Source organism: Tyto alba, unplaced genomic scaffold (assembly GCF_018691265.1).
Source record: "Tyto alba isolate M040663 unplaced genomic scaffold, T.alba_DEE_v4.0 Super-Scaffold_19, whole genome shotgun sequence".
NCBI lineage: Eukaryota > Metazoa > Chordata > Aves > Strigiformes > Tytonidae > Tyto > Tyto alba.
In genome coordinates this window covers 10988508-11016276 of record NW_024881281.1, presented here as the reverse complement: position 1 = coordinate 11016276, position 27769 = coordinate 10988508, and the positions used below count along the sequence as shown (strand labels likewise).

The 27769-nt window shown below is 37.8% G+C and overlaps 1 protein-coding gene across 2 annotated transcripts in view; it reads left to right on the top strand.

The window, feature by feature from the left end:
• RABEP1 (rabaptin, RAB GTPase binding effector protein 1) overlaps positions 1–27769 on the top strand; it is a 50120-nt gene that overhangs the window by 5082 nt on the left and 17269 nt on the right. For both annotated transcript variants that reach the window (XM_033004064.2, XM_042791538.1), the window contains exons 2-6: positions 13988–14116; positions 16275–16478; positions 17699–17859; positions 24387–24506; positions 27407–27542. In XM_033004064.2, the coding sequence (XP_032859955.2) occupies positions 13988–14116; positions 16275–16478; positions 17699–17859; positions 24387–24506; positions 27407–27542 (750 nt within the window). The remainder of the gene's footprint in view (positions 1–13987; positions 14117–16274; positions 16479–17698; positions 17860–24386; positions 24507–27406; positions 27543–27769) is intronic.

Below are 27769 nucleotides of genomic sequence, written 5' to 3'. Positions count from 1 at the left end.
CCTCTGCAAGTTATTCTATAAATAGTATAAGCATTGTGTAATTTTAGTCATGGTATAGTCAGTTAAGCATGATGATGAATTATCTCTGGAAAAATTTAAATCATTTGATATCTTTATATAAATTGGCATAGGAGGAACAAGAGTGTAGCATACCTCTAGTTAATATTTCTGTGTCTTTCAGAAAGAAGAGCATTGTTTTTTACCTCTTCACTGAAATATACTTGGTGCTTGAGAACTTCTGGGTTGTCCTGTTGCTTTATTAGCAATGCCTATAGTAGCTTAGGAATGCCAAGCTCCATCATGACTGCTAATATAATGAGGAATTGCTGTGTTCATTTTATTTTTTTTTTTTTTTCCATTCATGTCTGCTTCTGTCAACCACAACTCCTCTTGTCATTCAGTTGACTTCTGGTGCTGCTTTTCTCCTTCCTGTCCCCATCCTAGCCTTATCTTCCTTGGCCTGGCTCCTCCAAATACAACAAAGAGGAAGAAGAAAAGCTTTCATATCACTCTTCACATCTGTTTCCATCTCCTTTGGCGAATTCTGCTTCTACACAGAAATGTGGCCTTACTTGACCTTTGGTCACAGATTTTTCCTCTCTGGTCAAACACCCAGTCATTTGACCTTGTCTTGGGCAACTGCTGCTCTTCAGCTAATCCTCCGGTTTCCTCAGTCCTCCTTCCCAGCCATCACCTCATCTTCTTTAAATATTGCTCTCCCTCTCAGAGGCCTTTTGCAACCTCCAGTCTGTGGGTGTCCTGTGTACCTTGCCCTTGTTTTGGCTGCTCTGGGCTGTGCTTGCTCAGCTCTGCAGTGAGCACACCCTCAATTTTCGTTTCCTCCATGTCTCCATTTTTCTTCTAGAGAAAATCACATGACTGTACAGACTTCCTCTGTGAAAAATGACTTTTATTTTTCAAACAGCCTTGCTCCCTAGCTATGTTGAATCTTAGCTTGTTTGCTGTTTTTTTTAATATCTTTTTCTTTATTCAAGATCTCTCTAGTTTCTTTTACGAGGAAGGGAAGATCTTCTTGTGCTTTACTCTTGGTATAGAGCAGGTACTCACCTGCTTTTTCAACCCTGCCTTATACATGTTCAGGTTCTGAGTGTTTTCTCAGAACAGGTTATAGTATTTTGCAGGCAATGAACTTCAGTTACTCATTTATCATGAGGTTGGCTGACATCTAATTTTTTTAATACCTTAATATCTTTATTTGTAAACCAGAGCAGTTAAGTGCCCCACAGATTGCAAAAATTAATTGCTGGAAGTTAATTTATGCCTCTTGGAAAGATAGAAAAATATGAGAGTTCCATTTTCTGGCTCTCAGAAGCAGTTCTGAAAGTTGGTCTCCATAGAGAGCAGGGCAGGAAACCCGCACTGCTGCAATTTGCTTGTTTTGTTCTGTGTGCAGTTCAGAGCCCTGTCGTCTTGTGTGTCTGGCAGTGTTAAGAACTGAAAAATAATTAAGACCTAAACAAAAAACAACCAAAAAAACCCCAAACCCATAAAAACTCAAAAACCAAACCAACCCAAAAAACCCCCAAAACCAGCCTTAGTTACTTAATAAGCAGAAGAGCCTTGCCTTACTCTAGGGAGTCACACTGAGAGAATAAAAAAAAAAATCCCACCTGAACTTAAATTTCTTAATAATTATCTTCTTGTTATATTTGATGGTTTCTGAAAATGTTTTTAGTAAAACTGTGGAGCAAAAATGCAGTAGCAGGTAGAACTTGTACATGGCAAAGTGAATCGGAATCAGTAATTGAAAGATAACAGAAGCATTAACTGTGTGGTGCTCCAGGGGGAAGCCTGTAGGTGAGAGAAAAGGATTAACTGCAGATCAAACGAAACCAGCTTTATTAATTATAGCAGTGGTGCCCATGCCTCTAAGGAAGTGACCTGAATAGCCTGTATGGTTTTTATTGCATCTTTTGTCGATACATGTTTTTAATTTACAGGTAATTGCAACAAGACTTGAAATGCTACTTAAACGGCAGCAAGAGAGAGAAATACACAAAATGAAAGGAGAAAGAGCTCTCTTACACCATTTTGTCTAAGTGTCTCCATGTGTAACTGTTTACCCACCACACCCATGCTTTGTCAGGGTAACTTTTTGTATTTGTGTGGGTGGTCACCATCAAGATTCTCTCCAACAGAAGTGATTTTTGTGTTGTATTTTAATCTATGCTACACCAGTGCTATGCAAAATGATTAGACTAGCACCGTGGTTAGTTGCTTTTTAAAAAAGAAAAAAGATACAGTAACTTGCGAACAGTAACATGGATACAACCACAGAGTATAAAATAATCCTTACAGCTGTATTTTCAGTGTCACTGGCTTAATCTACACAGGAAGAAACACAGATGAGTGCTAGAAGTCATTGCTCAAGCGATAATTATATTAACCATCCACTATACATTTTTATGTCTGGTTACCCTTTAAGAAAATTGTCTTTCCTGAGGCCTACTGAAGTTCATACTAGACTCCCCTTGACTTTCAGACACAGGAATTGGAACATTCATCTTACATTAACAGTAGTCTGTGCCAAAATCACTGTGATAGAATTTAGCTGTGGTGTTACTTGGTTTATTTTGGTGAAATATGAAGCATAAATTTGGCTCTGTTAGTTCAAATCATCTTAGAAGCTGGCATCTTTATGTCGTGCTACATCTTTTAAATTTTCTTCTACAGATTGGCTTCAAGTAAGGTTTCCTTAATTGTCAGCTTGCAATGACTGTTTATATCTTCTTCCTTGTGCTGTATCTGGAGATGTGTGCTAAATTAATGGGAAAGCGATTAGCCAAACTCCGGATTCTGTGCTTGACTGACGCTTCTAGCTGTGAACATATTATAGCTGTCTGTCTGGTCTTCACAGCTTCTCTTTGAGTTTCAGATGAGACTGGAGATAAAGATGCCAAATCTCTAAATGGTGTAGAAACTCCTGATGTTACAAAGGTTACATTCATTTGAGGCACTGAGGCTTACATTTAGCTGATGATACATCAGGAAGGGTTTTGATGGCGTGTTATAGGGTCTACCCTAACTACAGTTTTATACTAGCTTATTTGCTTTCAAATAAGAGTAAACAAGAGCCTAACCTTATTCTGGAATACAAATGTTTTCTGATATTTTTTTATCTACAGCTCTAGGTTTTGTACCAGTCTAAATGCATCTATACTGAAGGTGCTCTTTCATCTGCATTTGTTCAAAACCTGTGTGTATACAAACACTGATGGGAAATCTGAGCTTTGGAATTTGCTTTCTGATGCAGATTAAGTTTGTAAGTTTTCCCTGGAGAGTCTGAATGGAAATCAGGATTTGAGGAAGGTCATTTATCACTTACAAATGACAGTCATCAAGTCTTAAAAAGTAAGTTCTGCTATGGGACTACACTGATCTCAGTTGCCACAAGAGAGTGCAGGACAGAAGGAAGGCTGGGCTATTGCTTTCAGCAAGCAGCATGCACTTAGTTTTAAACTGATTGTCAAACTGTACCCATAGGCTGTGGTCTCATGTTACAGGGAAGCCAGTCTAGAAGGTTGCTGCTACCGTAAGGAGTGATCCTGCTTTGCCTGCTCCCACAATCATGTTCCCATCGCTTCCTTTGTGCCAGCTCTGTGCATTGGACCCATTGGCCAGTTCCACTTAGTCACCCAGTAGAGAACTAGTCACTGCTGCATTAATGAGTTTAATTGATTTAGTGAAAGACCTGATGATCATTAGAACTGGCATAAAGAAAGGGGTAGAGACCACACAGTAGTAGTATGAATGTCCAAGGGTAGAGTTCAGACTTTTTTTTCACAGTTTAAATCAGTCTACATCCTCGCTTTCATGTTTGTGCCACTTCTGGTATGCGCTCAGCCAACTGATAAGCATGATCAGGGACCTGGTTTGGTTGAAAATTGGTTTGATTCCCTCGCCTTCCACCCCCCAACTTTTTTCTGTATCATTTCTCTGATCCTGTCACTGTACAGCCTCAAAGGCTCTTGTAGCATGGTGGGGATAAAAGGCACTCCCACCTCTTCTCAGGGAGGTGGGAATGCTGAGTTACCCTTTCAGATGACCACCAGTACTTAACTTGATTTGAAATGATCATAACTGCAGGCTTAGTAAAGTCATCATCTTCTATATTGTTTATACCCTAGGCATATTTAAAGATTTTTGAAAATTCCATGCTGGAGGAGGATTTTCTTCCTTTTTAACTGCTCACGAGTTCATTTGGTTGACAAATGGTAGCAAAAAATATGAATATATAGAACGATGGCAGTGTTTTCTGAAAATAAATAGATTACAGAGGCTTGTGGGAGCAGTAGGCTGTTGTTCTCAGGGCAACTACTAAATTGCTGTAGGAACCTGACTCCAAGTGATAGGAACTGTATCCTGTTTCTTATCAAATAAAGATGTTAATCATCTTTTATTATTTGTCATACTGTATTTATCACCGCAGTGTCTCCATAAATACATCTGGCAACAATACTTTCCAGGTCATTTATTAAGATTTATATCCTTTAAGTGGTTACTCTAAGGCACCATGTTTTTATGCCTACAACCTGCCTTTCTGACAGCTAACACACTTAAATTACTATTCCTTGAAAATAGGTCTTCACCTGTTCCCTTTCTCAGTTTATTCTCTGTCTGTCAATTTGGGTGGCCAAGTTATGTAGAAAGGGATAGGGAACCACAGAGGGAAGGAAATCTGGTATTAACTCACTTTTGTGGTACTTGCTCACATTCATAACTCTTGGGTTATATATGAATTACTGCTGTTTCTGAAGATTTTCTGGTACCTGTAGATGTACAAGAGTGCTGTTTGGTAGCTGCACATGTAGAAGTGAGTTTGCATGCTATTACTGATTATGTCAGCTTTTGAAAATACCCACAAAGATGCTGATTTACTATAAATGGCAGTCTCTTCATACCTGTAGCAATAGCAATCTAGAGAAGCCATTGCCTATATAAATTTCACAAACAGTGACTTTTTTTTGTTTTGCTCTGCATCATTTTCTTGATCTAGCTATGTGCTTATCTCTCCAATTGAGTGTTTCACTTTTGTTACTTTTTTTTTAATTTTTAAGTCTTAGGTCATCATTAATTTGTTCTTTCTGCTCAGAAATTGAGAAGCAGAGTATTTGGGGTGGTCTGCAGCCTCAGTGTTCTCAAAGCTACACCTCAGTTGTTGTCCCTATGACAAAGATGGCAAAACAGCATGAGATCTCAGATAGGTCGTGTCTGGGAGAATTTTTGAATTAATGAAATGGTTTGTTTTATATATTAAATTAATTAACCAAAGAGAACAATGCAGTAGGGTTATTTTGTTGTTTTTTTGGGGGATTTTTTGTGTTATTTATGTGTTGGTGTATGTTTGGTTTTTTTTTTTTTGAGAGCTGAGTCATACTTTATTCACTTTTTTCCCCAAAAAAGAACAGCCTTTAATACATCTGTAGGCAAAGTGATAAACATATTATAAGGAGTCAAAGGGATTTTTTTTTCCCCTCCTACTGAAAATGAGTCAGCAATTAAATTATCTTGAAAGAAAATCAGTATTGAGTTTGTTGTCTGGGTTTAGCAAATGTTTACATTTTAAGAAAACGTTTATACTAGTGGTGTTCAGAGTGCTAAATTGTGTAAGTGGTCTCCTGTATAGTGAAGTGCATGTCCTTAAATGTCTGTCAATATGAAATATTCTTATTGGATCAGAACAGCAGATTTCCCATGTTTTACTAAAACAGTCAATATCTTCAATTTAATTTTTTTTCTTGCAAGGCTAGATTGAAAACCTCACTGTGAAGTGTAATTGCCATATGAAGTAGTTTAATCCTGTTCTGAATTTTGTGGCTATATTGTACAAATGATGAGATGTGGTAGTATGGAAAAGCTTGACAGAAGCATTCCTATGTAAATATGAAGATTAATTCAATATTTTCAGTACTGCTTTGGTCAGGAAGAATTAAGTGACTTGACATTTTGGGGGGACTTAATGTGGAAGGAGAATAGGTGGCTCTGCTGGAGGTCTTGTTCCAGGCTGAAGGAGGCTCCTCTGTGTGTCTGCTTAAAATCCCTCATGCTGAATGTTTAGCTTCCCAGTTAATGAGGTAGGACAGACTGATGAAATAAAAGGAGTGGTGAAAGTGTGTATGAATGCTGACATGTTTGACGGATGCATTGTTTGAGGTTAGGTGTATTAAATGCTCGAGCAGCTTTGCCAAGGGGATCAAGTCAGACTGTGACTGCAGGGTATGTAGATCTACCTAGGCTAGCTTTGAGCTGATAGTGGAGTAATCGTAGCAGTAATGACAATCGGCACAAGCTGTGAACCCTTTTAGAGAAATCTGACTAATACATGGATACTTAACCTTTGCTGAGTTTTGTGCTGCCATCACCATGCTCTTGTTTGCTCGAGCAGTGACTAGTTTGAGTAAATGCATGCAGCCTGTAGCGTAAATAAACCCTTCATAAACCCAAGAAATCATAGAGCTTTTTTTCTGCAGTCTTTTTTTAAAATTGATCCTCTGGTAAAGAGCAGTTAGAAAAATGAAAAAATGGTAAAGCAAAGGGGAATAAGATGCAAACACTGAGAGAGCAGGGAAAATGCTGATGATTGTGATGAGATTGGTAACTCAGTTCTCTCCATTTTGTGTCGCTATAGATGAATTCAAAGTGTCTGTGTTCACCAGACTGTAGCTTGCTGTTGACTTTTGAAATATTCTGATATGCATTCAAGCTTACCAACACTGTGTTTCTGAGAAGATTCACTGATGGTAGCAGCAGGATGCAGCCAAAATGCTTTCTATAGGATACCATCTATTGTGCTGTCTGGTTGACTTTTCCAACACTGATTCATCTGCTGCTGCCCTATTTAAGTTATCACTGAATTGATGAGGCACAAAGCGTGGTTGATTCGCTTGGAAAAAATGCCAACAAATAGTGTTCTCCTGAAATTTTATGAGGGATTGTTCTCCCTGCCTGCCAAAACACCGATGGCAGAAATAAAATAGAGTAAAAACTAATGATGACAAAACCAATCAAGTTGAAACTTTCATGGAGGAATTTGTGTGCACAAAACTGAGAGGTCTGATGACAATGCTAGTTAAACGGTGAAGGAAAGAACCAGCTACTGTGATAAGGGATGTAGGAAAAGCCAAGCTATAATAATGGAAGTAGGGGACTGTCCTTGGGAAGAAATGGTGCTTTTAGCAAATGGAAGATAAACTGATGGAAAAAAAATGCAAGCCCACTTCTGTCAGTGTGAACATATCTGATTAACTGCTTTCCTGTGATACTTGATGTGAGTGAACACTGTTTCCTTGCAGCCTAAGGTAGATAATGTTTAACTAAGCATAAATTTAAAACTAGACTTAAGTTACCTGGGGCCAAAATGACTAATGTGTAGGAGAGGTGAGGAGCATTACTCATCACATGAAGTGAGTTTATCATAATTGGGAGGAAGTCAGGTGTGATTCCCTTGTACTGAGTGCTAATGGAATGTCAGGGGATGGAGATTTGGACCTCACAACAGCAACTGCTTGGTTTTTTTTTATCCAGGAAAGGAGGTGAGGGAGGCAGTAACAAAGCAAGCAAGTAGTAGTTAACATGTTGTGAGTGCCATGAAAAGGGAGAAGAAGTAGGAAACATAAGTGGAAAAAAATGGGGAAGGAGAAACTGTATGTTGGCTTTTTCCATATGATTATGCATGGAGGTGTTTGCTGTATAAACATATTTTAGGGAATATTTCAGTAAAAATGGCTGTACATTAGAGATATGGGGCACTACGTTGTCTTAATAAAAAGTAGTAAGTGACGCTTTTAGTAATTGGTGCTTGGCCTGAACCTGGAAATGCTCTCATGTTCATTTATTTGCCTGCTGTACGCTTCTGCATCAGTTTAAACCAGCAGCACCAGCTGTAGCTTTGGTGATGATCTTGAGCAACACTTTGCAGTGAAGAGCAGCCACCCCAGCTGGTGGAAGCAGGAACGAGATCTTTAGAGGTGATGCACCTGTGAAATGCCATGAAGATGGTCATGTAAAGAGCTATGCAAGTTTTTACACTATCATGTCAAACATTACTCAGTTGTTACTGCGTATGGCTATTCAACGGTGCAGGATTGATTAAGCCATTTAAAGGGCCCTTGTTTAACCTTTGGTTTTGTTCGCTTCGTGATCATACTATAGAAGAGAATCTTCTCATTTATTCAGAGACCTCAATTTCTTTGGATTTTAATTATTTTTAATTTGGTGGTGACTTTTCTTCTTTTCTGAGATCCTTAATGTAGCATGCCATATAGTGTTTAACATAAAAAAAAAAGAAAATAAAGAGTAGGAATAGGCAATACTGAGACTACAAGATACAGTGGAAAAGTGTGTTTCAGTCATTCAACTTCAATGAAAGAATAATATTCCTTTCAAACTTTAATAGTATATGTTACACTTCCACTTGATGTTAATATAATATTTATAATGTGCTTAGATGTTTTTAACATGCAGTGCTCAGTTGAATATTATCGATCCTGCAATTATTGAATTACTGCAATAAATAAAAACTGTAACAGGTATGATGCAGCAAGACTCAATTCTGCTTTGTGATACCTGCATTTGTCAGCAACACAAAGTTTTTATGTATATAGCATTAAATTTGTACTGAACTGTTTGCCTGTGAATGTTTAGTCAATAGAGAACAAATAGCAGATGTCAAATAACCTTCAACTGTACAATAAACTAGAAATTATTGGATGAATGCAATAATGTCTCTTGAAAGCCATGCTGCCCAAAATGGGGAACTGCCTCAGAGTTACTTCTGCAGAACTACTTTCTTTTTTTTTTTTTCCTTTTTTCTTTTTGTGGTAATGTTGGCAAGCAATGGCATGTCTTCCATTGCACAGCTGCAAGTATAGAAGTTTTTTGTTTGTTTGTTTGTTTGTTTTTTTCTCTTTTCCTTTCTGTAGCTTAGTTATCATTGTTGCATGCAGTGAAGTGCTCTGGAAAGGAGAGGCATGACAAGCCAGAGGGACTTGTTGCCACTCTGAAAGTGAAGGTGGCGAGTGAGAAATCTGGTGTAATTCTCTGTCCTCCAACAAAACTAGAAAAATGTATGCTGATCATTAAGCTTTAGACATTTGACTAGGTAAATGAAATGCTTGATGCTTCCAAATGCAAGTTTGGAAAAGGCAAATAAGAACCATAATCTATGCCTTTACTTCTGGGTGCCTGTTGCAGAACAACTGTATTGGAGTATATTTTAAGAGTGTGGGTGGTTTTAGCTTTGTTTTTTGTTTGTTTGTTTTGTTTTGTTTTGTTTTTAATCAGATCAAATGTTTGAAGAAAATAAAGAAAAGCTTTTTGCAGTCAAAAATACATGTCCTGGTGGCAGACTTTTAGATTAAAAATTTATATGGTAACAATTGTGGGTCCAATATGATGTCATGATAGATGAAAATTAATACTCTTAGGAAATAAGCATGAAGAAAAATGGACAGCCATATATTTTTATTTTTCCATATTTCTGTCTCAGGCAATCATGACAGGAAAAGAAAGGTAGAGAATGACAGAAGTGATTTTTTTTTTTTTTTTTTTTTGTCTCCATAAAGTTTATTGTATGTATAGCTCTTTTTCTGATCTGCTTTTCAGATTTCAGCTATGTAAAACTGACCTCTTGATGTCATATTTGACACTTTAAATATCAAGTAGAAAGCTTTGTGGCATTAATTTTATAAATAGATCTAGTACTCAAAAATAGTCATATTGATAATCAGATTTGTCTGTTTTAGTTCTGGAATGGTCACTACATGTTTGTGTAACTGGAAACCTTGTCATACATAAAATTTAATCCTTTTGGGAGCTGGTCTGTAGAGCAGCATTTAAGTAAATAGTCAATAGGAATGTGTCTCTGTTCCTGTGTTTGCCTTGAATTTAAATTTTGATGTGCAGTGGGTTCAAAGAAAGCTGTATATTTTTCACTAGAGTTTCTCTTTGTACTCCAGTAGTTTCATGGTTCTGTAAATTGATGACTCCACTCTGGAATTAATTTTGCTGCCCTTCTCAAGTTCTTCTACCTGGTTAAGACATGTAACAGCATATGCTGTACTTTGCTATGTTAGTGTTAAACAGAGATGGTGATCCCTGCGTCTGACCTGATGTGTCTTTGCAAAATCTCTGCTGTTTGTTAGAAACAAAGCTAGTAATTTAATTGGCATGTCTAACTGTGCCATCGGTAGTCTATTTACCTTAATAATCTGGGGGAAAATAATGTGCTATTTACAGCTAATAAATTGGTAGCCGAAGGGACTTCTTATTTACCTGTTTGTTTTTTAGTTTGCATATCAATTTTAATTTAAGTTCTTCTCAATATTATTTCAGGATTTAAGAAATTGGGTCTTTAGGCATTTTGTTTGTTTCTTGATGAGTTAGGGCCCCTAATTATGGAATTAAGTTTTCCACACTGCTGCTCTTATGAAATACAGCATGTTCTGTGCCTGTTCTGATCTCGTATGTAACACAAGATCCTGTTTCAGTTGGGCATAGCTCCACCAGAACTGGCCATCTATCCAGCTTTGTTTACTACATACTTTGTTGGTGTCAGTTAAACATTGATAGCTGCATTTCTGTGCATGGAAAGAGGAGCATAGGGACAGTGACTCTGGCAAGTTAATGAATAATGTCACTGCAAAGTGTATGTTTTGGTTTGGGGATATTTTTTTTAAGTTGATAGCCTATGATGGCAAATGAAAAGTTTTCTTTTTCAGCTCTGTTACAGACTTGGGATGAGTTGGACCTAAATTCAGAGTAAGCTATAAATGGCAAAGGCCTGACTGAAAATCATGAATGAGTCCCTTTCCTGCCATTGGCTTCGGTGCCTTTCCAGGCCAACTTTAATCAGCGTCATGTAGCCCGTGGTTACCTGCATCTGGCAGGTTGGATTTGGGTTCATGCTTTCATTTTGGAAATCATACCCCCAGAGAAGAAAAAAATTTTTTTGTAAACTTAATGATTTAGTAGAAAGGAGGTAGTTCTTATGCTGTCGTGAAAACTAAGTCTTCTTTTGCTTTTTATGCACTTGTGTTTTAGGGCACTGATGAATTGCATAGCTTTTTGTCCTCAGGTTTACATGCCTTTTATCACTGCAGTGTTGTGGAAATGCAGAGGTCTGTCCTGAGCTGTATATGTAGCACAGGTGGTAAAACCACTTTAAACTTAGTATCTGGATAGAATGATGGTAACACACAGTTGCAGTGAGGCATGACCTGCAGTTGAGAGCTTAAACTGTTCATTTTTTGAGTGCCTACAGCTGGTCCTGGCAGCTGCCAGAGCTCTGTGGTGGTGGGAGTTGATTATTTATTTATTTATTACTTCTTACACATAACTGCAGACTGCAGAAAGGGTGAATACCGTAAAAATGTAAATAGTTAAATTGCATTTCCTTCTTGGTTACTCTGCCATCCCTCTTTCTGTTTGGGCGGGAGAATTTAAAAAGTAAGACCCTGTTGTTCTGCCCTGGTGGTGTCCTCTGTCCTTCCATCCTCAGCAGAAGCAACTCTCACCTCCGGAAGAAATACAACTTGGTTGCTTTGCACAACAGCTTGCTGTTGGGAGCTGCTGCACAGCTGCTGCTGTGTCTCTGCGAAAGAGAGATGGAGAAGTAAACAGGAAAACAAGGAGTGCTTGAGTCAGTTGATTTGTTAACTTTCAGAATTAGTAATTGCAGAATTAAACGAATTTTTGTGTGGTCTTCAAAACAGGGTTTGTGAGGTGAACAGCGTCCAGCTTTCTCCTTGTTTTGTTTTGAATGTATGCCTGTGGCTTCAGGCCTCCTGGCCGGTAAGTGCGGATGCAGAGCTGCCTGGCGGGACCTGTAGGGTTTAGCGACCTGCCCCCAACCACGGAGTATGGCTCACTTAGTGCTTCGGACAGTTTCCTTTCAAGAGCTGAAACTGAGAGATCAAAACCGCCTCCTTATAGCCAAGCGTGGCTTTTCATTCCCCAGAGGTGTGAAGCAGGCGGGCTGTGGGGCCCCGGCCTGGCCGGGCCATCGAGCCGCTCTGCCCCGGGCTGCAGGAAGCAGCTCTGCTGGCAGCATCGCCCTCTCTCAGAAGTCAGCGGCGAGTGGAAACATCAGCAAACCCTTTCCCTTTGGAAGACTTCAGCAAGAGATCAAAGGCAACGCTTTAGCCTTGGGAAGCGTTTTTGCTACCCGGGCCTGTCTGCATGTGTGTTATTTCTTTCCTGGGTTTGATCCAGCCGCTTTCCTAACTCACTTGAAGCTTTGCTCTCAGTGTGTTGTCTTGGCTACAGGTTCCTTTCATTTTCTGGAGAGTACTCCTGTGCAATTGGCTTTGCACTGTACTGGTAGGGGTTGCTGGCCAGAAACTGATGTGTTAGTATTTAAGGTGATGCAAAATTAAAATGAGGATTTCAACAAAAAAAGCAAAATTAAAACTTCTTTAGTCCTGTATCTGCATATACCTTTTCTCAGATACAGAACAGATTAAGTGTTGTATTTTGTAATAGCTTAACTTCTCATAACCAGCAATCTGTAAAACATACCTATGCTTTTAAAACGTCCTTTTGTTTGTTCTTACTCCAAGTCATCTGGTACTAAAAATAAATACAACTCACCCAGTCTCAATGGCATTGACCATCCAGTGTTTTACCACTGTAAGCTGTAGATCTGATTCTGGCTTGGCTGTAAGTCTAAATGTTTGGTGCTGGTGTCGCACAGCCTTTGTGCAATGTTTTCACTACTTGCTTTTAGTGGGTAGTGTGTTAGGTGTGATACGTAAACACTTCTGATGAATCAGTATTTTTTGTATTTAGTCTATGCTATAGAGAGGCTGTAACTGAAAAGTGATTCAGCTTTGCACAACAGAGTTGGAACATATTCATAAAATGCTTTTGCAGAACAGATAGAGGATTGTGTAGAGGAACATTATTTGGCCAGTGCATTGCAACATGAAGATGGATTTTGTTCTAGCTCATCCGTCTTTTGTTTGTGTTTTGTATTTGAATTCTGAGGTGTGCAATATGAAACTGTCAGGCATCTAAACGAGACCTATACTTCTTGAGGTGCAAAGAAGTTAATATTGCACATGAATACAAATATTATAGGGGCAGTGGTTTTGTGGGTTCTTTATAGCATCATATGATGGCATTATGTATTTTGTTTGTTTGCAATAACCACCTCATTGTAACAATCTTTAGGTACTTTGTGGACTTCATACTGTTCCCTCTTATACCACCAGATCAATTGCTAGTGGGGTAAATACTGGAAAATAGCAAGATGTATGTGTGCCCTTGATGATTTTTTTACTTGCTGGAAATTCGAGTTTCATCTTATGATCAGTTATTTCTCCATAGATTGTGGTAATTTTCTGGCAAACTTCTCTGAGTATAGTCTGGTTCACCTTCTTCAGTGAATGTGCAGAAATGAAGACAGGAAAGATAACGGTACCTAATTTTTAGCTTATGGGTTTTTCTGTGCTCTGTTCTTCCATAGTTGTTAGCTGAGTGGCTGTCAGTGTTTTCTTTGATGTCAGCCTTTCAGAACTTGATGCTTTGTTGCTCAGCCTTTACATGCTGTTCCTGTGCCTCCTGACTAAATTCCCAGTGTTTTGGAAAGAAGCACCAGTGGAAATAATTCTGGTGCTGTTTTGTTGTTTGGTTTTTGTTTTTTTTTTTTTTTTTTCCATTTCTTCCTTCATTATATATAGAAAATTGTGGTTTTCATTGGAAGATTGATTGTTCTCTACAGAATTCCCTGCCCCAAGCACCTCTAGTGCTGTGAAAATGTCTAATTACAATTTCATGCTACAGTCTAAGAAAGCTTATCTTCCTTTGCTGCTTAAAGGACTCAGACTAGTTGTCCTGATGTATCATGGGGCAGCAGCTGAGTTAATGAGTAAAGATATTTTAAAAAGAGTAAGCCCCAAACCTCAAATGTGCAGAATGGGACACCTTAACTGTTAGTGACGTACCTTATCTTCTGTTTTATTTTTAGTTGCTCTTCTACAACGAGTAGCAGAATTAGAAAAGGTCAATGCAGAATTCCTGCGCACAAAGCAGCAACTTGAGCAAGAATTTAATCAAAAGAGAGCAAAATTTAAGGAGTTATACTTGGCTAAGGAAGGTAAGTTCTCAATTCTCTGAATTATTATAAAATTTATTAAACTTAATCTTCAAATAATCCCCGAATAATCTTTGTAATGCCAATTACTACCCCCATTTGCCCATGCACACCACATGCTTCCCTTTTTTTTTTTTTTTTTTTTTTTTTTTTGGTTAAGGATAATTGGGATTTAAGGGGGTTTTCTGCTGGGATAGTGACTACATACCCAGCATGGTTAGTGGGATAAGGTATTGTTGTTGTCTGATTTGCCAAAAATGGAAAAGTTATGGTATTCTTTCAAACAGATATAGTAAAAACATAAGAGACAAGGAGAGAGTAAAATTCAGTATGTGACTATTTAGCTTCCTAGAATGAATTTGTAGAATTAAACTTAGATTTGCCTGCATGGATAGGAGTCGGCAGAGCAACTTGATGTACAGGCAGAAACACCACCACTGAGTTTTAATACTAAATTTCTGAAGTTGTGGTGTGCTCGTTCTCTGAACAGTGAAAAGATGTAGTCTAGATGGTGTACTGTTTGTACTTTGTGGCTAACTTTTTTATGTAATATTAATTTGTCTTAAATTTCATTCTGAGGTAGAATGTAAGCAGGCAAACAGTATAAAAGCTTTAATACCAGCCAAGGGCATCTATTTCCATAACACGCTTTATAGGAAAATTTGAACCATATGAGCTCAAATATCAGATGAAGAATTGGACAGTAGAGATAGCTGTTGTTCTAAGAGTCAGACTGATTTATTTCTAATCCTGATGATTTTCCTGTTCTTTACATATGAAAGTAGAGCCAAAAAATAATACATTAAGACTGCAGCTGCTTGTGTAGGTTTGAGAGCAGAAATACAACAGGCATAATGAAGATCAGATCATACAGAAGGTTGATTTCTGTGTGTTTCTAGCAGCTGGATGAGAGGAAATTAAAGGTACAAGACACTACTGATGAGATCATCAATAGTTGTCCCTTTTCAGAGCAGTAAAAAACATTAAAAATAAAAATAAATTGTGATGGGGGGAGGGGAAAAAAAATCCAACTTTCACATGTACTGAAGTGAAAGGATACCGGAGGAAAATATACAAGCACTTACTTGTCTTTTTTTCTTTTCCCAAAACATTTTTCCCTCCCTGTTTTCCAAGACCGTTTCCTAAATGTACATTGGGACTGTCACAACCCATCCTTAATACTGACATTTGAAAACTAAGTAATATAAATTCTACAGAATCTTGGGTTTTTTAATGAGAAGATTAATGTCATTTTGAGTACCTGATTAGCTCTGTGTTCCATATTCTCTATCAAGGCATAAGGTGTTGGGTACCAGGATTAATTAAGCTTTTTGATATTGAGGGAAATACATGGAGATGGCTTGGTGTTTCTTGTACACTAGCTAGATGTTTCTGCTAAAAGTGATTGTTGTTGAAATAGGCTATATGGGCATAAAACTCTATTTATTTGTGTTAGTGCTTTTGGAAGTAATTGTATAAGATACATCTTCCAGAGCTTTTTCCTTCAGATTAACTGAAAACTTAGGAGAATAATGTGAAATTAATTTTATTAGTGAAATAATTTGAATTTCTGTTTATAGGTGCAACAATTAGAGAAGTAATGGATGTTCCATTGAATGCATCTCTTTTTTCAGGAGAAGCTCAGTGTTAGCAAAGCCATCGTAAAGAGCAAATTAGGCTGCATAATTTTCTTATGTGGGTTCCATGTAGTGGTCTCAGTGTTTCTGTTCAAGAAAAATGAAGTGTACTATCCAAATTCAGAACCAAGTTGATGCCAAAAATGGGGGAAGAACTGCCTTCCTCTCTGTTGTTCTTAAATTTTTCAGATTCATTACCAGAATTAGTTAAATAATGAACTAATTAAAAGCACAGTTTACTTTCATAAGTTACATTGATTCATACTTTATATCTACAGTGTCTGCTTTGTGGCTGCCCCCGTGAGAAGGTACTTGTTTAATAAAAGGCAAGGGCAAACGAAGTCAAGCAATAATGTTCCCTAAAGATACCTGCTAATGTTTGTTCAGTTGTTATGAGTAGATGTTTTAATATCAGTGCTTCCTTCACTCCCATGTTAGAGCACTATTCTTTGCCATAGCAACTATGGGTACTCTCCAGACTGAATTTATTAATCAAGCTAACTGTAAATAATACTTCTTTTCAGAGGACTTAAAAAGACAAAATGCAGTGCTGCAAGCAGCCCAAGATGATCTGGGACAATTGCGGACCCAGCTGATGGAAGCTCATGCTGAAATGGAGAACATCAAAGCTATAGCTACAGTATCTGAGAATACAAAGCAGGAAGCTATCGATGAGGTGAAGAGACAGTGGCAAGAAGAAGTAGCTTCACTACAAGCTATTATGAAAGGTAACAACCAGGCAAGCTGCTGCCACTGAGATCAGACACCTCTTGAGTATACTTTTAGTGATTTGTGCCTGCGCTTGCACTGAACATGGATAGCTGCTTTTCTTCGCTTGGCAAAACTGGGCTACAGAAGTGGCAGATGAAGCATAGTTCCTAAGTTTGTAAAAAGGAGCGTGGGGTACTTTTCTGTTAATATGAGGATATAATTCAGAAGGAATAATGGCAATGGGAACTCCCACCTATATGCAAAGCATTTCTGAGGGACTATGAATGCCATCCTTCCACAGAGATAAATATAATGTATGTAATTTGTCAAGTCTGAAAACAGCTTTAGGCTGACAGCATAATTCTCTTCTCTCCTGTGTAAACATGGTTCTGCTGTCAGACAGTTAAGTGTCCCTCCAGTATTATCACATGGACTTTTCCCCAGGCTAGTGACTGAACATGCTGCTCTCTATCAGTCGTGGGTCATTTTTTTTTTTTTTCTTACTAGATAGTGCAGAGCTAATCTTTATTGATGTTTCTGAGACAAACTATGTGCAAAGAGCAAAATTCAGGATGTAAAATGGGAACAGACTGATTTCTTAAAGGTTCCCAAACAGGATCACAATATCCAGAGCCTACAACCTGTTGGCTGTAGGCAATCTTTCCATCTCCTGATTGTGTTTTACCCCCCAGAGAAGACGAATCTTCATGTATGCTAAGTACACAAAATTTCTTTTTATTTATGATCTACGTAGATACATGAACCTAGATCAAGGCTCAGTTGTGCCAGCTGTTGTCCATATGTAGACAAAGACAGGCCTGTGCCTGGAGGGGTAATACGAATAACAGAAAAATGAAAGCTATGTGAGAAGTTCTAGTTCCTTTGCATTTTGCAGTAAATAAGTAGGCTTTTGGTAGTTTGTTTGGGTGATGTGCTTGGAGGTACAAAATGTGTTGCTAAATAGGATGTTAGACCTGTGTGTTGTTTTGAAATTAGAGTTACACAGTTTTGGGGGCTTGTTTGTGTTCTAGTAATGGTACAAATTGAGAAGCAAATCTTCTGAATCTTTTGTTTATGTAGTTGGGTTTTGGGGCAAGAGTCAAAGGGAAGGGAGAGTTCACTGTTGTCCTGGTTTTGATCAATTGTGGTAAGTCGTTGACTGGTTGGAGATAGGCGTTCCTAAAGCCCTGTTTTTTAACTTACATTGAAAATAAGTTTTGCAAATGCTGCTTTATAGAGACTGTTCGTGACTATGAGCTCCAGTATCATCACAGGATGGAGCAAGAGCGAGCTCAGTGGAATCAATATCGAGAAAATGTGGAACGGGAAATAGCAGAGTTAAGAAGGCGACTGTCTGAAGGTCAAGAGGAAGAAAACCTAGAAAATGAAATGAAAAAGGTACGTTGAAATCCAGTTCATCAGTTTCTGTTTCAAGATACGCTTGTGGTGTTGTGCATGAGTTCATTTCTATGGCCTGCTGTAATTCCACAGAAATACACATAGCCTCGTTCTGCAAACCTTCAGCTCTTTGTTCATGTAAGTCATCATGACCTTAAAGTGCATTTGAATCCACAAAGATATTGTACCTGATTATGTGGATTCAGTAAGAGAATTGCACCTGAGAAGATGGTAGGTTTGGCCTTCAGCTTGTAAAAGTAGGAGGCCTTGTAAAGTCTCTTGTCATAATGTCAAATGAACTCAAGTAAAACCCCCTTTAGATTTTTCTGGATTGACTACAGATTTATAAAATTTCCTTTACACTTCTGCACCTTTATGCCTTTTCTCAGATCTTATAAACTTCTGAGGTTTTTAATGGGCACTGTATCTGAAATATCTTTCATCTTTCTTTAAGGTAAGCCATGTTTGTGCCACACAGTGCTGCTGGCTTCCAAGGGGCTACAGAACCTTGCTGTCACAAAACAACAGGCTCTAGATGATGAAAGATAATTGCCCTGGAGTTTAGAAAGATTTGTTGTTGTTGTTCAAAGATCTGTGACTTAGAAGAGTTCATAGAAGTAGATCGAAGTACCTTGTATTGAGTTCAGATTTCTTTTTTTTGTTGAGTTTGAAGATGTGTATTTCTCTTTCAGGCAGGAAGGAAATTGAACCTGTCATAATAGATCAATGTTGTGGAATCTTTGTTTATCATATTGTAAAAACTTGCATTTAAGTGAATTTGTCTTCTCAGCAGGCTTACAGTAGTCTTCAAGGTATTCTGAGACAATTTTAATGTAATAAATGATCCTATATTCAATAAAGGAGCAGACTAATATCTGATAATCTTCCACATCACTTCCTTGTTTCTGCTTTCTGCCAGCAGAAGAAAAGCAGTATTAAATATCACAAACATTCCACATAAGAAATATTCTACCTATTTTAATATGTTGTAGCAAGCAATCAGTATTAGTGCTGTGAAATAGAATTCTTTTTCTGAGACTTACAAAGAAAGTCTTGAATATTGCTAGTTGTGGTTGCATAATTGCTGTTTGGTATTCAGTGAGACTGCTCTTCATGTAGCAGTGAGACTGCTCTTCCTGATGTATAAAGGTAGGAGTCAGAGTAAACCTTATTTGCCAATGTTCTGACTACAGAATTACTGCCACTGGAATTTTAAGACACACTGTTTTTAAGAGAAGGTTTTACTGCTATTAAGAGAAAAAAGAGTTTGGTTGAAGCTTCAAGGAAGGTTCAAAATTGGATCAGTGTGGTGAGTCTTCTAGAAACAGCCCAGAAGATGCAGAGGTGTAGAGATGCGTAGTGTAAAAGACCCAGCAGTGCATTGCCAATAAGAATTTTCAGCAAGCAGTCTCTCTCAACTGAGAAAGTCTTTCCAATAACTAAAACTTCAGTGTTTTTTTTTTTGTTTTGTTTTTAATCTGAATGTACTGATGATGTAACAGTCGGAGTTGCGAGTTGCTCGGATGACAGCACAGCTCACCTAAACTTAGTGGCTTTACAATGTGCCAGTTAGCATTTAGAAGTTTATTATAGCAGACAAATAGCATTTTCAACTAAACTCCTTTAAGAGAGAAATAAATAGCCCTTGTGATCCTAAAGGAAAAGGTGATTGGTTTATTAATCTCTGATTAATATGAGCTTGGAAAGCTTTACAGGCCTGTAAAGCAGAGGAACATGTACTTTATATAATAGGAGGGGGAGGGGGAAATCTGGTCTTCAGAGCACATCTTGAAATAATTGCTTAAACTGCTTTGCATGGGTTTTTTAATCTTCTTTGTCATTAAACCTGTGAGTTTTTTCCTCAAGGAGACTAAGAATTAGATCAAAATTAGGAAGAGGACATTCAGTTTTACCTTAAAACAAATGAGCAAATCCCAAGCCCATAAAAAGCTGTGTTTGGCTAGCAAAATAATGAATATTCATGCCTCAGCAGTCAGTGCGAAAGGATGAATTTTCTTGATCACTTGGGATGTGCTATTTGAAGACTTGTGATCAATTCCTCATGCAAAATGGCTTTTCCAGCAAACAACATTGTATTTATCCTCCATCTTTATATGCTTCATTATAAGGATGGTTTTATTTTAAGGCATAAACTTGGAAAGAGTTTTTCAAAAATATCTTCATCTTCTGGCCAGTTCTGAAGAATCTCCAAACATACCAAAGGAGTAAAAATTAAAAGAAGTATTTTGCTCTCTGGGCTGTAAGTAAATACTGTACCAGCATATAATATATCACACTTCTTAAAATTAGCAGAAAACCATGCCTTTGTCTAGCATTCTCAGTGAGAGATGAGGTGAGAAAAATGGACAGAGCAGACTGCAAGTGGTATCTTTCAGTCCAGGGTGCTAATCTTCTTGGCTCTCTTGACTGTATTATATCTCAGTTCATTCATGTTCAATTTGGCTATAAAATCTCTTTTAAACTACGAAGAGCAGCCATGAAATTTAGTACTGTCTCCACATAATTGCTAACAATTCTGCTTGTTGTCTACATACTTGTTTCCGTGAAAGAGGTGCATAGATAAAAATTGTTGCTTGAAATCCTGTAAGTATCTCTTTGAATTTAAAGTTTGTTTATTTGATTGAGCATACAGTTTTGGTATGTGTGCTATCAGGCTTCCAGTGTGCATGTTATTTATCCTGGTTTAGGAGTGCTTGGAGCAGGCAGGTAATGGTTTGATAAGCATCCTGTTTTGAGCTGCATTTACTAGATTGTGACTGCTTTACCAGAGGTATATCCAAGTCTAGCCTGCAAACCTGGCATCTGACATTCTTGAACATCCTGTTGTCAGGAGCATGTCTGGTGGAACACATGCACGTGTCTGGAAGCAGCTGGTTTTGTTTTTCCGTGTAAATATATTTCAGGTTGCAAATTGCCAAATCTCTGTAGAAAATTTGAGCATTCTGTGATTTTTATCATAGAGCAACAATTTCTAAGAAATCTGTGCTGAAAACTGTGTGCATTCTATAAATCTCCCTCCTGACTCAAAAAAGGTAAATACCTTGTTCTAATGATGAACATACTTATCTAGTGATTCATCTTTCGGAAAACGTATTGGTGATTTATAATAATATCTCTATCTTCCCATTGCATTGTAATACAAGATAGATTTGGGGGGTTATCACAGATGCCTAAAGCAATCTATCCATAGCAACAGGTACTTCCATGCAAGCTCTCTGCTTGGTAATGACTGGGCTACCTCTGGGCAACGAGTTGGTGGGGATGAGTCTTGCCCACTGGCAAAATTTGGCTAGTCCCTTTTTATTCAGACCTCATTTCCCATTCAGGAAAGGATCTGGTTTGCTGTTGAAGCTGTGATGAATATAAAGACTCTTCTTAGCACGGTTGTGTCAAACTCTGAGTAGCAGAAGTCTGCAGAACAGGTATTGTGGATATAGAGAGAGCGAGAAAGGACAAACCTCCTGTTACCAAGTTTGCTTATTAGTCAGAAGAGGGGAAATTGGAAGGGGAGAGTAATTTGATTTGTGTGACAGATTTGGCCATGAAGTCTGACTTACAATGAGCTGCTTTTGTTGGTAATGATAAAGAGCATGGAATAGATTTAAAGGAACTTTAAATGGCTTACTCCTACTTTAAAGAGAGATTCTCAAATTGTGTCTGTGTGTTTTCTAATTGTCTTATTTTTAAGGAACAAATTCAGGTACAGTATTGTCTGGGATTTCTGCAGCTGGGTTTTTGTTCTTCTGAAAGCATTGGTTGGTGTAACGGGAAAGGACACTGAGGATTTCTGTAGCTGGCTGTCAGGCTACACATGCAATGTCTGCTGGGGTGACTTGGACTCATTTTGAGCACTTTCCCTCTGTGGAGTCATCTTCACGCTCTGCAGATCCCTTGCAGCGTGTTCTTTAGGCACTGTGCTGGGTGAAGCAGGTTTTGCTGGGGCAGAAATGGTTGGGTGCTTTGTTTTTGAATAGGTGATATGTAAATAAAAGCTGAAAATATGTAAAACCTTGGTCCTTTGACAGTCAAGTTACTTTGGCAAAATGTTAGAAGGAAATAACCATTTTAAGGATCACACCTCTGGAAGAGTTTGAATAATGCCTTTTAACACAGGAAATGTGATTCTGTGGCCCCACTTGTTAACTGTGACGGTATCTCTACGTAGCATTTTTTGACAGGATAGATATTCTCATTTTATTAAAAGTTTGAGTGGGGACTTTAATCTCAATTTGGGAGTCTCAGTAATTATACTTTACCTTCAAAAGCAGACTCGGTGACCAGCACTCATTTTGTTAGCAGATACAGGCTATTGTGAGTGTTTAGCTCCATATCACACTGACCTTTCTTTAATATGGATCCTTACCACCCAACCTTCCACAGCGCAGGCCCCTGCCTTTTTTTTAAAAAACAAAACAAAACAAAACAAAAACCCAACAACAAACACAAACAAACAAACAAAAAACCAAACCAAAACATTTGCAATATGTTGCAACCATAGTGTCAAACTTGAGGTCTGTTTAGCAGTAAAACTCAAGCAGTAAAAGCTGGAGTAATTTTTCTGTTTATGTGGAATTTGATACAGGTTTGCCTTTCCAGTTGGCTGCTGTAGAACAGCAACCTGATCTTGCTTTCAGAGAACTTTCTGACTTTCTCTGAACTGGTTGGTTCCAGCATGGATGCATTTGTTGCTCTGTCTTCAGTGTTGAACCATGTGAGGTTGGACTGGTGATGGAATATTCCTGCCGTTGTCATGAGTAATTAGGAAAAAGCTTGTTCAACAGTCCTAAAAATATTGGGCTATCTTTAGTCCATATAAGCCTGCTACAAGTAGCATTAAATGAATAGAACTGACACAGTAAATGAAATAGAAAGCAATCTTTGAAGTTGCACTCCTGCTCCCATCTGTTTGAAAAATGGGACTGGGTTGCTGGCTGCAGGTGACAGCGTGTGTACGTATGTGTGACACCGTCACATGTCCCTGGTATTGAATTCACTGCGTCATGTCATGTCCCTCGCTTTCCTCATGGATTTTACTTGTACTCTGGTCAAGCAAACTAGCAGTGACAAAATGTAGAAGTGAATGAAACATGAAGAAATTTATTTTTTTCTGTCTATAGAGTTTTCTTTAAAGCTTTTTAGAACCCAAGTGTTTGGTAGCATTTGTATGATTGACAGGTATCGCAATATTATTTTATTTTGTCGATTAATTTTAAGTTTGGAAAACTTCAATAGTCAAAAATATTGTGTGTTTTTCTTCCTGAAAGTCTTGTTTAGAATACAGTTGTAAATAAGCTTAGCAGAAAGTGAAAGTCAAATGAGTAGCCTCTAAGACCCGTGTTCTAGTTTAGATTTAAAACATGACATTAATGCTATCTTTTAGCAGCTGTCTTTACTGATCAGATTAGGAAAAGTGTCATCTTTTGAAATTTCAGCTTTGGGACACAGTTCTCTGCCTTCCCACCCCTGCTGAGTTCTTCCAGTAAAGGTAGAGAACAACTGAGCATTTTGAGATGTCATACATGAAACCAACCCAAATTGCGTTGCTTAAATTCTTTGTGGCCTGAAGAATTTTACAGCGGCGAATATTTGAGTGTTCTGCTTGTGAAGTCTATGGGAGCTGTTACTTTCACCTGGAAAGATTTTAATGCATCCCTGAAGGAAAGCCAGAGCATTTAAGAAATGGGGATATCAGAGCCACCCTTTGACACGTGCAGTTCTGAATTTGAATGCAGAACACTATTTCTCATTTTAATTCTTGCTATTTTTGCCTGGCTCTTTGTCTTCCTTTTTTTTTTTTCTTTTTTTTTTTTTTTTTTTTTCTTCCCCCCTTCCCCCTCATATCAGTCTTTTCATTCTGTTGTCCTGCTTTGATCTTTTCAGAAGTACTTTTTTGGAAAAATTCTGGGGTTTTTGATAAATTGTCTCTATATAGTTTTGTAATATTTAGTACAACAACACCAAAACCTGATGCTGTAGTAATTTAAAGTTGAGAAATGGTCTTCCAAAACAGAACAAAGGTACACTATGCATTACAGTGCAGATTCTTTTTACTTCATGAGTAAGTAAATGAATGGCCAGTAACTCACCATACAGTTCTTGTGTTACACTTTTTTTTTATATGTGCTCTGTGGCAACTAGTTACAGGGCAGCTAGGCCTTTAATAACCGAAAAGTATACCTGTTTTGAGATGCCCGATCCATGAGTTTTCTCTCAAGTATCAAGAATGATAGATTAACTAACATTCTCTTTAAAAACAGATATTCATAGCCTAATCCATACATGGATTTAAAATTTAGCTGCCTGCTGTGAATGGAGCAGTGTCAGCCAGTTGTCATAGAGATGACTACTGAACTCCATAAATAGCAATAAAACGAGTATTGAAAGTGGAAGTTTAGTCAGCTATTTTTGTTGGCGTAGAGATTTTCTCCAAATGTCTCTGATAATGGAAGCTGTTGAGGTGAAAACTATGATAATGTGTTATTCATAATTTATTGTATTAATTTCAGGCCCAAGAAGATGCTGAGAAGCTGCGTTCAGTTGTGATGCCTATGGAGAAAGAGATTGCAGCACTAAAGGAGAAACTGACAGGAGCTGAAGAAAAAATCAAAGAGTTAGAAGCATCAAAGGTGAGGTGGAGTTGTAACTGTGTCCTAATTTATATCTTGCATCATGCTAGTTTGATGCAGATAAGTAAAGTCAAATTTTTTAAGAGAAAAAAAGGTGTGTTGTGAAACATCATGTGCAATACATCTTTTCTCCTGTAGCATAAGTAACTTATTTGGCCTGTATATGTGTTTTTCCCATCTTTTTGTTTTGAGGGTTGTGTTACATGTGTATGTGTGTGTGTGTCATCTGTGCTTAGCCTAAATTGCATAGCTTCAGGTCTACTAGTAATGAAAAATAAAAAGGTCTAGAAAAATAGATGCTTTGCACCTCTCCAGCAGTCTGACCTTTAGATTATTGTCATGCTTACAGCCACAGAAAGATTTGCACTTGGCAGAATTCTTTTAAGCTACTTCCATCCATCATCTGCTGTATTTCATTCTCTAATCATGGGCATAAAACTGAGGCACTATCACCAGAATTTTTGTGCCTAAAATTTAAGGAAACCTCAGATTCATAGAAAGGGATACTGGTCATTGTTGCCAAAAAAATCAATGTAAGTGATTTATCTAGCATTCCTGTATTCCCCAGATATGTCAGAACCCCTATTGAATTTTCTCACCAGCGGTGAAGGGTAAATATTGTCTACATCACTGAGATAGTTGCACTTAATGCACTGTTTTATACAGAAATTAAGTTGTCTCCTGTAACAAATATTTTATCTTGAAAGCCAAATAGGCTGGAATTGCAAAGTAACTTACCATGTGGATGTTATTAAGACATACAAATAAATACCTTGTATTCTGAGTCACTTGCATTCTTCTTTAAATATAGATACTCACCACTTTCTGGAAACCTTTCTCTTTCCCCCCACCTCCACTTTTATTCCAGCTTGGAGGTTGGTCTGAAATATGGGAGAACAGTGTAATCCATTTAACTGAAAAATTTTACTGGATTGAGTGTTCTCCTTCTTCGTAGATTCTTTGTCAAATTTTTGAGATTGAAATGTTTGTAGGAATAATAGTTCTTCAGGTAGTTCTACTTTTTCTCTTGATGCAAATAATACTTCCTTTTCATTGCTGGGATAAATTTGAGGAAGATGAGGAAATGCAAACCTCTTCTTGCTTGCTCTCAAAATGCCTTCCCCCCCCCCCCTTTTTTATCTTTTCTTTCTTAAGAATAGTCTAGAACTTTCTGCTGAATTTGATTATAAAAATTACAGGCAAGGCCTGGGTAAAATTGATAGTGTTTCAGGACCAGAAATTGCATTGGTGTCTCTGTCAGTTGTCTAAGATCTGAGCATGTAATTCTGTGGGATGAGTAAAACACAAGCACACATTTATTGAAAAAATAGAATAATCACTTTATCCATGTTTCTAGTTTATTGGGGAATTGTTTTTAAAGAAGTCTCACTTTAGATGGTGATTCTTGCCAAATAAAATAACTTAGACCCTTCATTTCTACCTGCGGTCAATTCTGCTTAATTACCCCTGTCTGATATTGCCAATAGTACTATTTCAAGTCACCTTTTTAGCTTAATGGGAAAAAAATACTATTTTGTCTCTAGCAAGGAGATGTTTAAGCGCAAACTTAGGAAGTTGTTAAAGTGTTTTAATCTATGGCACTATAAAAATGCAAGGTATTATTTACGTGATTTGTATTACTAGAGAGCTATGAGGGCTGACATGCAGAATAAGCAATGTTTGGCTTTTCTGTTGGTCATGATGAGATCCCTCAGATCTGCTTGAGTCGTGTCATTTTGGTTTTCAGTGTTGAGTATTTAGCTGGATTAGTGAAACAATGTGTTTCTCTTTTTTTTTTTTCTTTTTTTTTTTTTTTTTTTTTTTCTCCTCCCATCCTGTTTCATCCTTCCCAAATTTGACTCTCATGGAGTCAGATTTCTCCATTTCAAGGGCTAAAAGGTTAGTAGATAGAAGGCTTGGTATCCTAGGGCAGGAGAAGTTGTCCCCAGCCATCAATGGCAATTTAAAGCTGAAGGGCCATCTTGAACCCTGAGTAGGTAGGTGTCTGTGGCTCCCCAACTGTGTTGAGGAAGATGTCTGTGGAGCCAGTTAGGAATTGTCTGAAGGCTTTGTTTCCTTTAGAATAAAAATTCCTGTGATTCCTGACTCAGCAAACCATAAATAAAACTGAATAATGCCATAAAGAAATCTTTCAAGCTGTTTCTCGCTCCAAGATGGGATCCATTTCTACAAGCATCATGTTTGGCAGATGTTTATGTAACCCTGTCTTAAAAGGTTCTCACTGGAGATTCTACAGTCTCTGCAGGAAGTTCATTCCAGTTCTGTTAGCTTTGCTATTTAAAAAACAAAAAAGAAGAAAAAAAGTCATAGTATATTTCTTCAGTCTTTTTTGATGTAACTGCTTTTCACTGACAGATTTTCCTTTCTTTCTGCAGTGGTCTTTCATGGGTTTGAATGTTTGGGTTGGTTTTTTTGTCTGTCCCCAAGTTTTCTCTCTTCTTAGGCTTACCATCCCTGGTTTAGTTCAAGCTTGCCTCATAGTCATGTTTTCTGACTATTACTACTCTTCTTTTTGAACCATCTCTGTATCCTACTTAGTTGTTGGCTTATCAGCGCTGATTAAAGAATTACTGCATTGTCTGCTCTTCTTAAATACTTGCTCCTTCGCCATCTGTGTGCTCAGCCCCACTGCTGTGATCCAACAGTCATAACTGCAATGCACTGATATGGTTGACTTAACAGAATTTTAATGAGTAATTTATTCAGACATAAATACAAGTACTAGTTGCATGCTCATAGTTGAATATTTGTGATTTCTAGAAATAAACTTGTCCTTCAGCACCTGTATGTTACCTGAACAGGCGACACTGACTTCTAACAAAAAGGAAGTGCCTGAGTGTTCCCCCACTGAGATGGTAGATTTCCCTCTTTTTATTCAGGTTAAAGAACTGAACCATTACTTGGAAGCTGAGAAGTCATGTAGGACAGACTTAGAGATGTACGTGGCAGTTCTCAACACACAAAAATCAGTCCTGCAAGAAGATGCAGAGAAGTTGCGGAAAGAACTGCATGAAGGTACCTATCTAATAATGATACTTTTATTTATTTTACGCTAAGGATGAAAAAAACGACATAGCTATTAATTCCTTTCTGATTTCTTATTTGAATGGGATTTAAAGAAATTGGGGGGGGATGAAGCAGTACTTCTAAATGTGAAAGCCCTTAAAACACTTACAGAAGACTTGAACATGGAGTTCTTTTATGACAGAGAAAAACAACAGAGCCATTCATCCTCTTGAGGG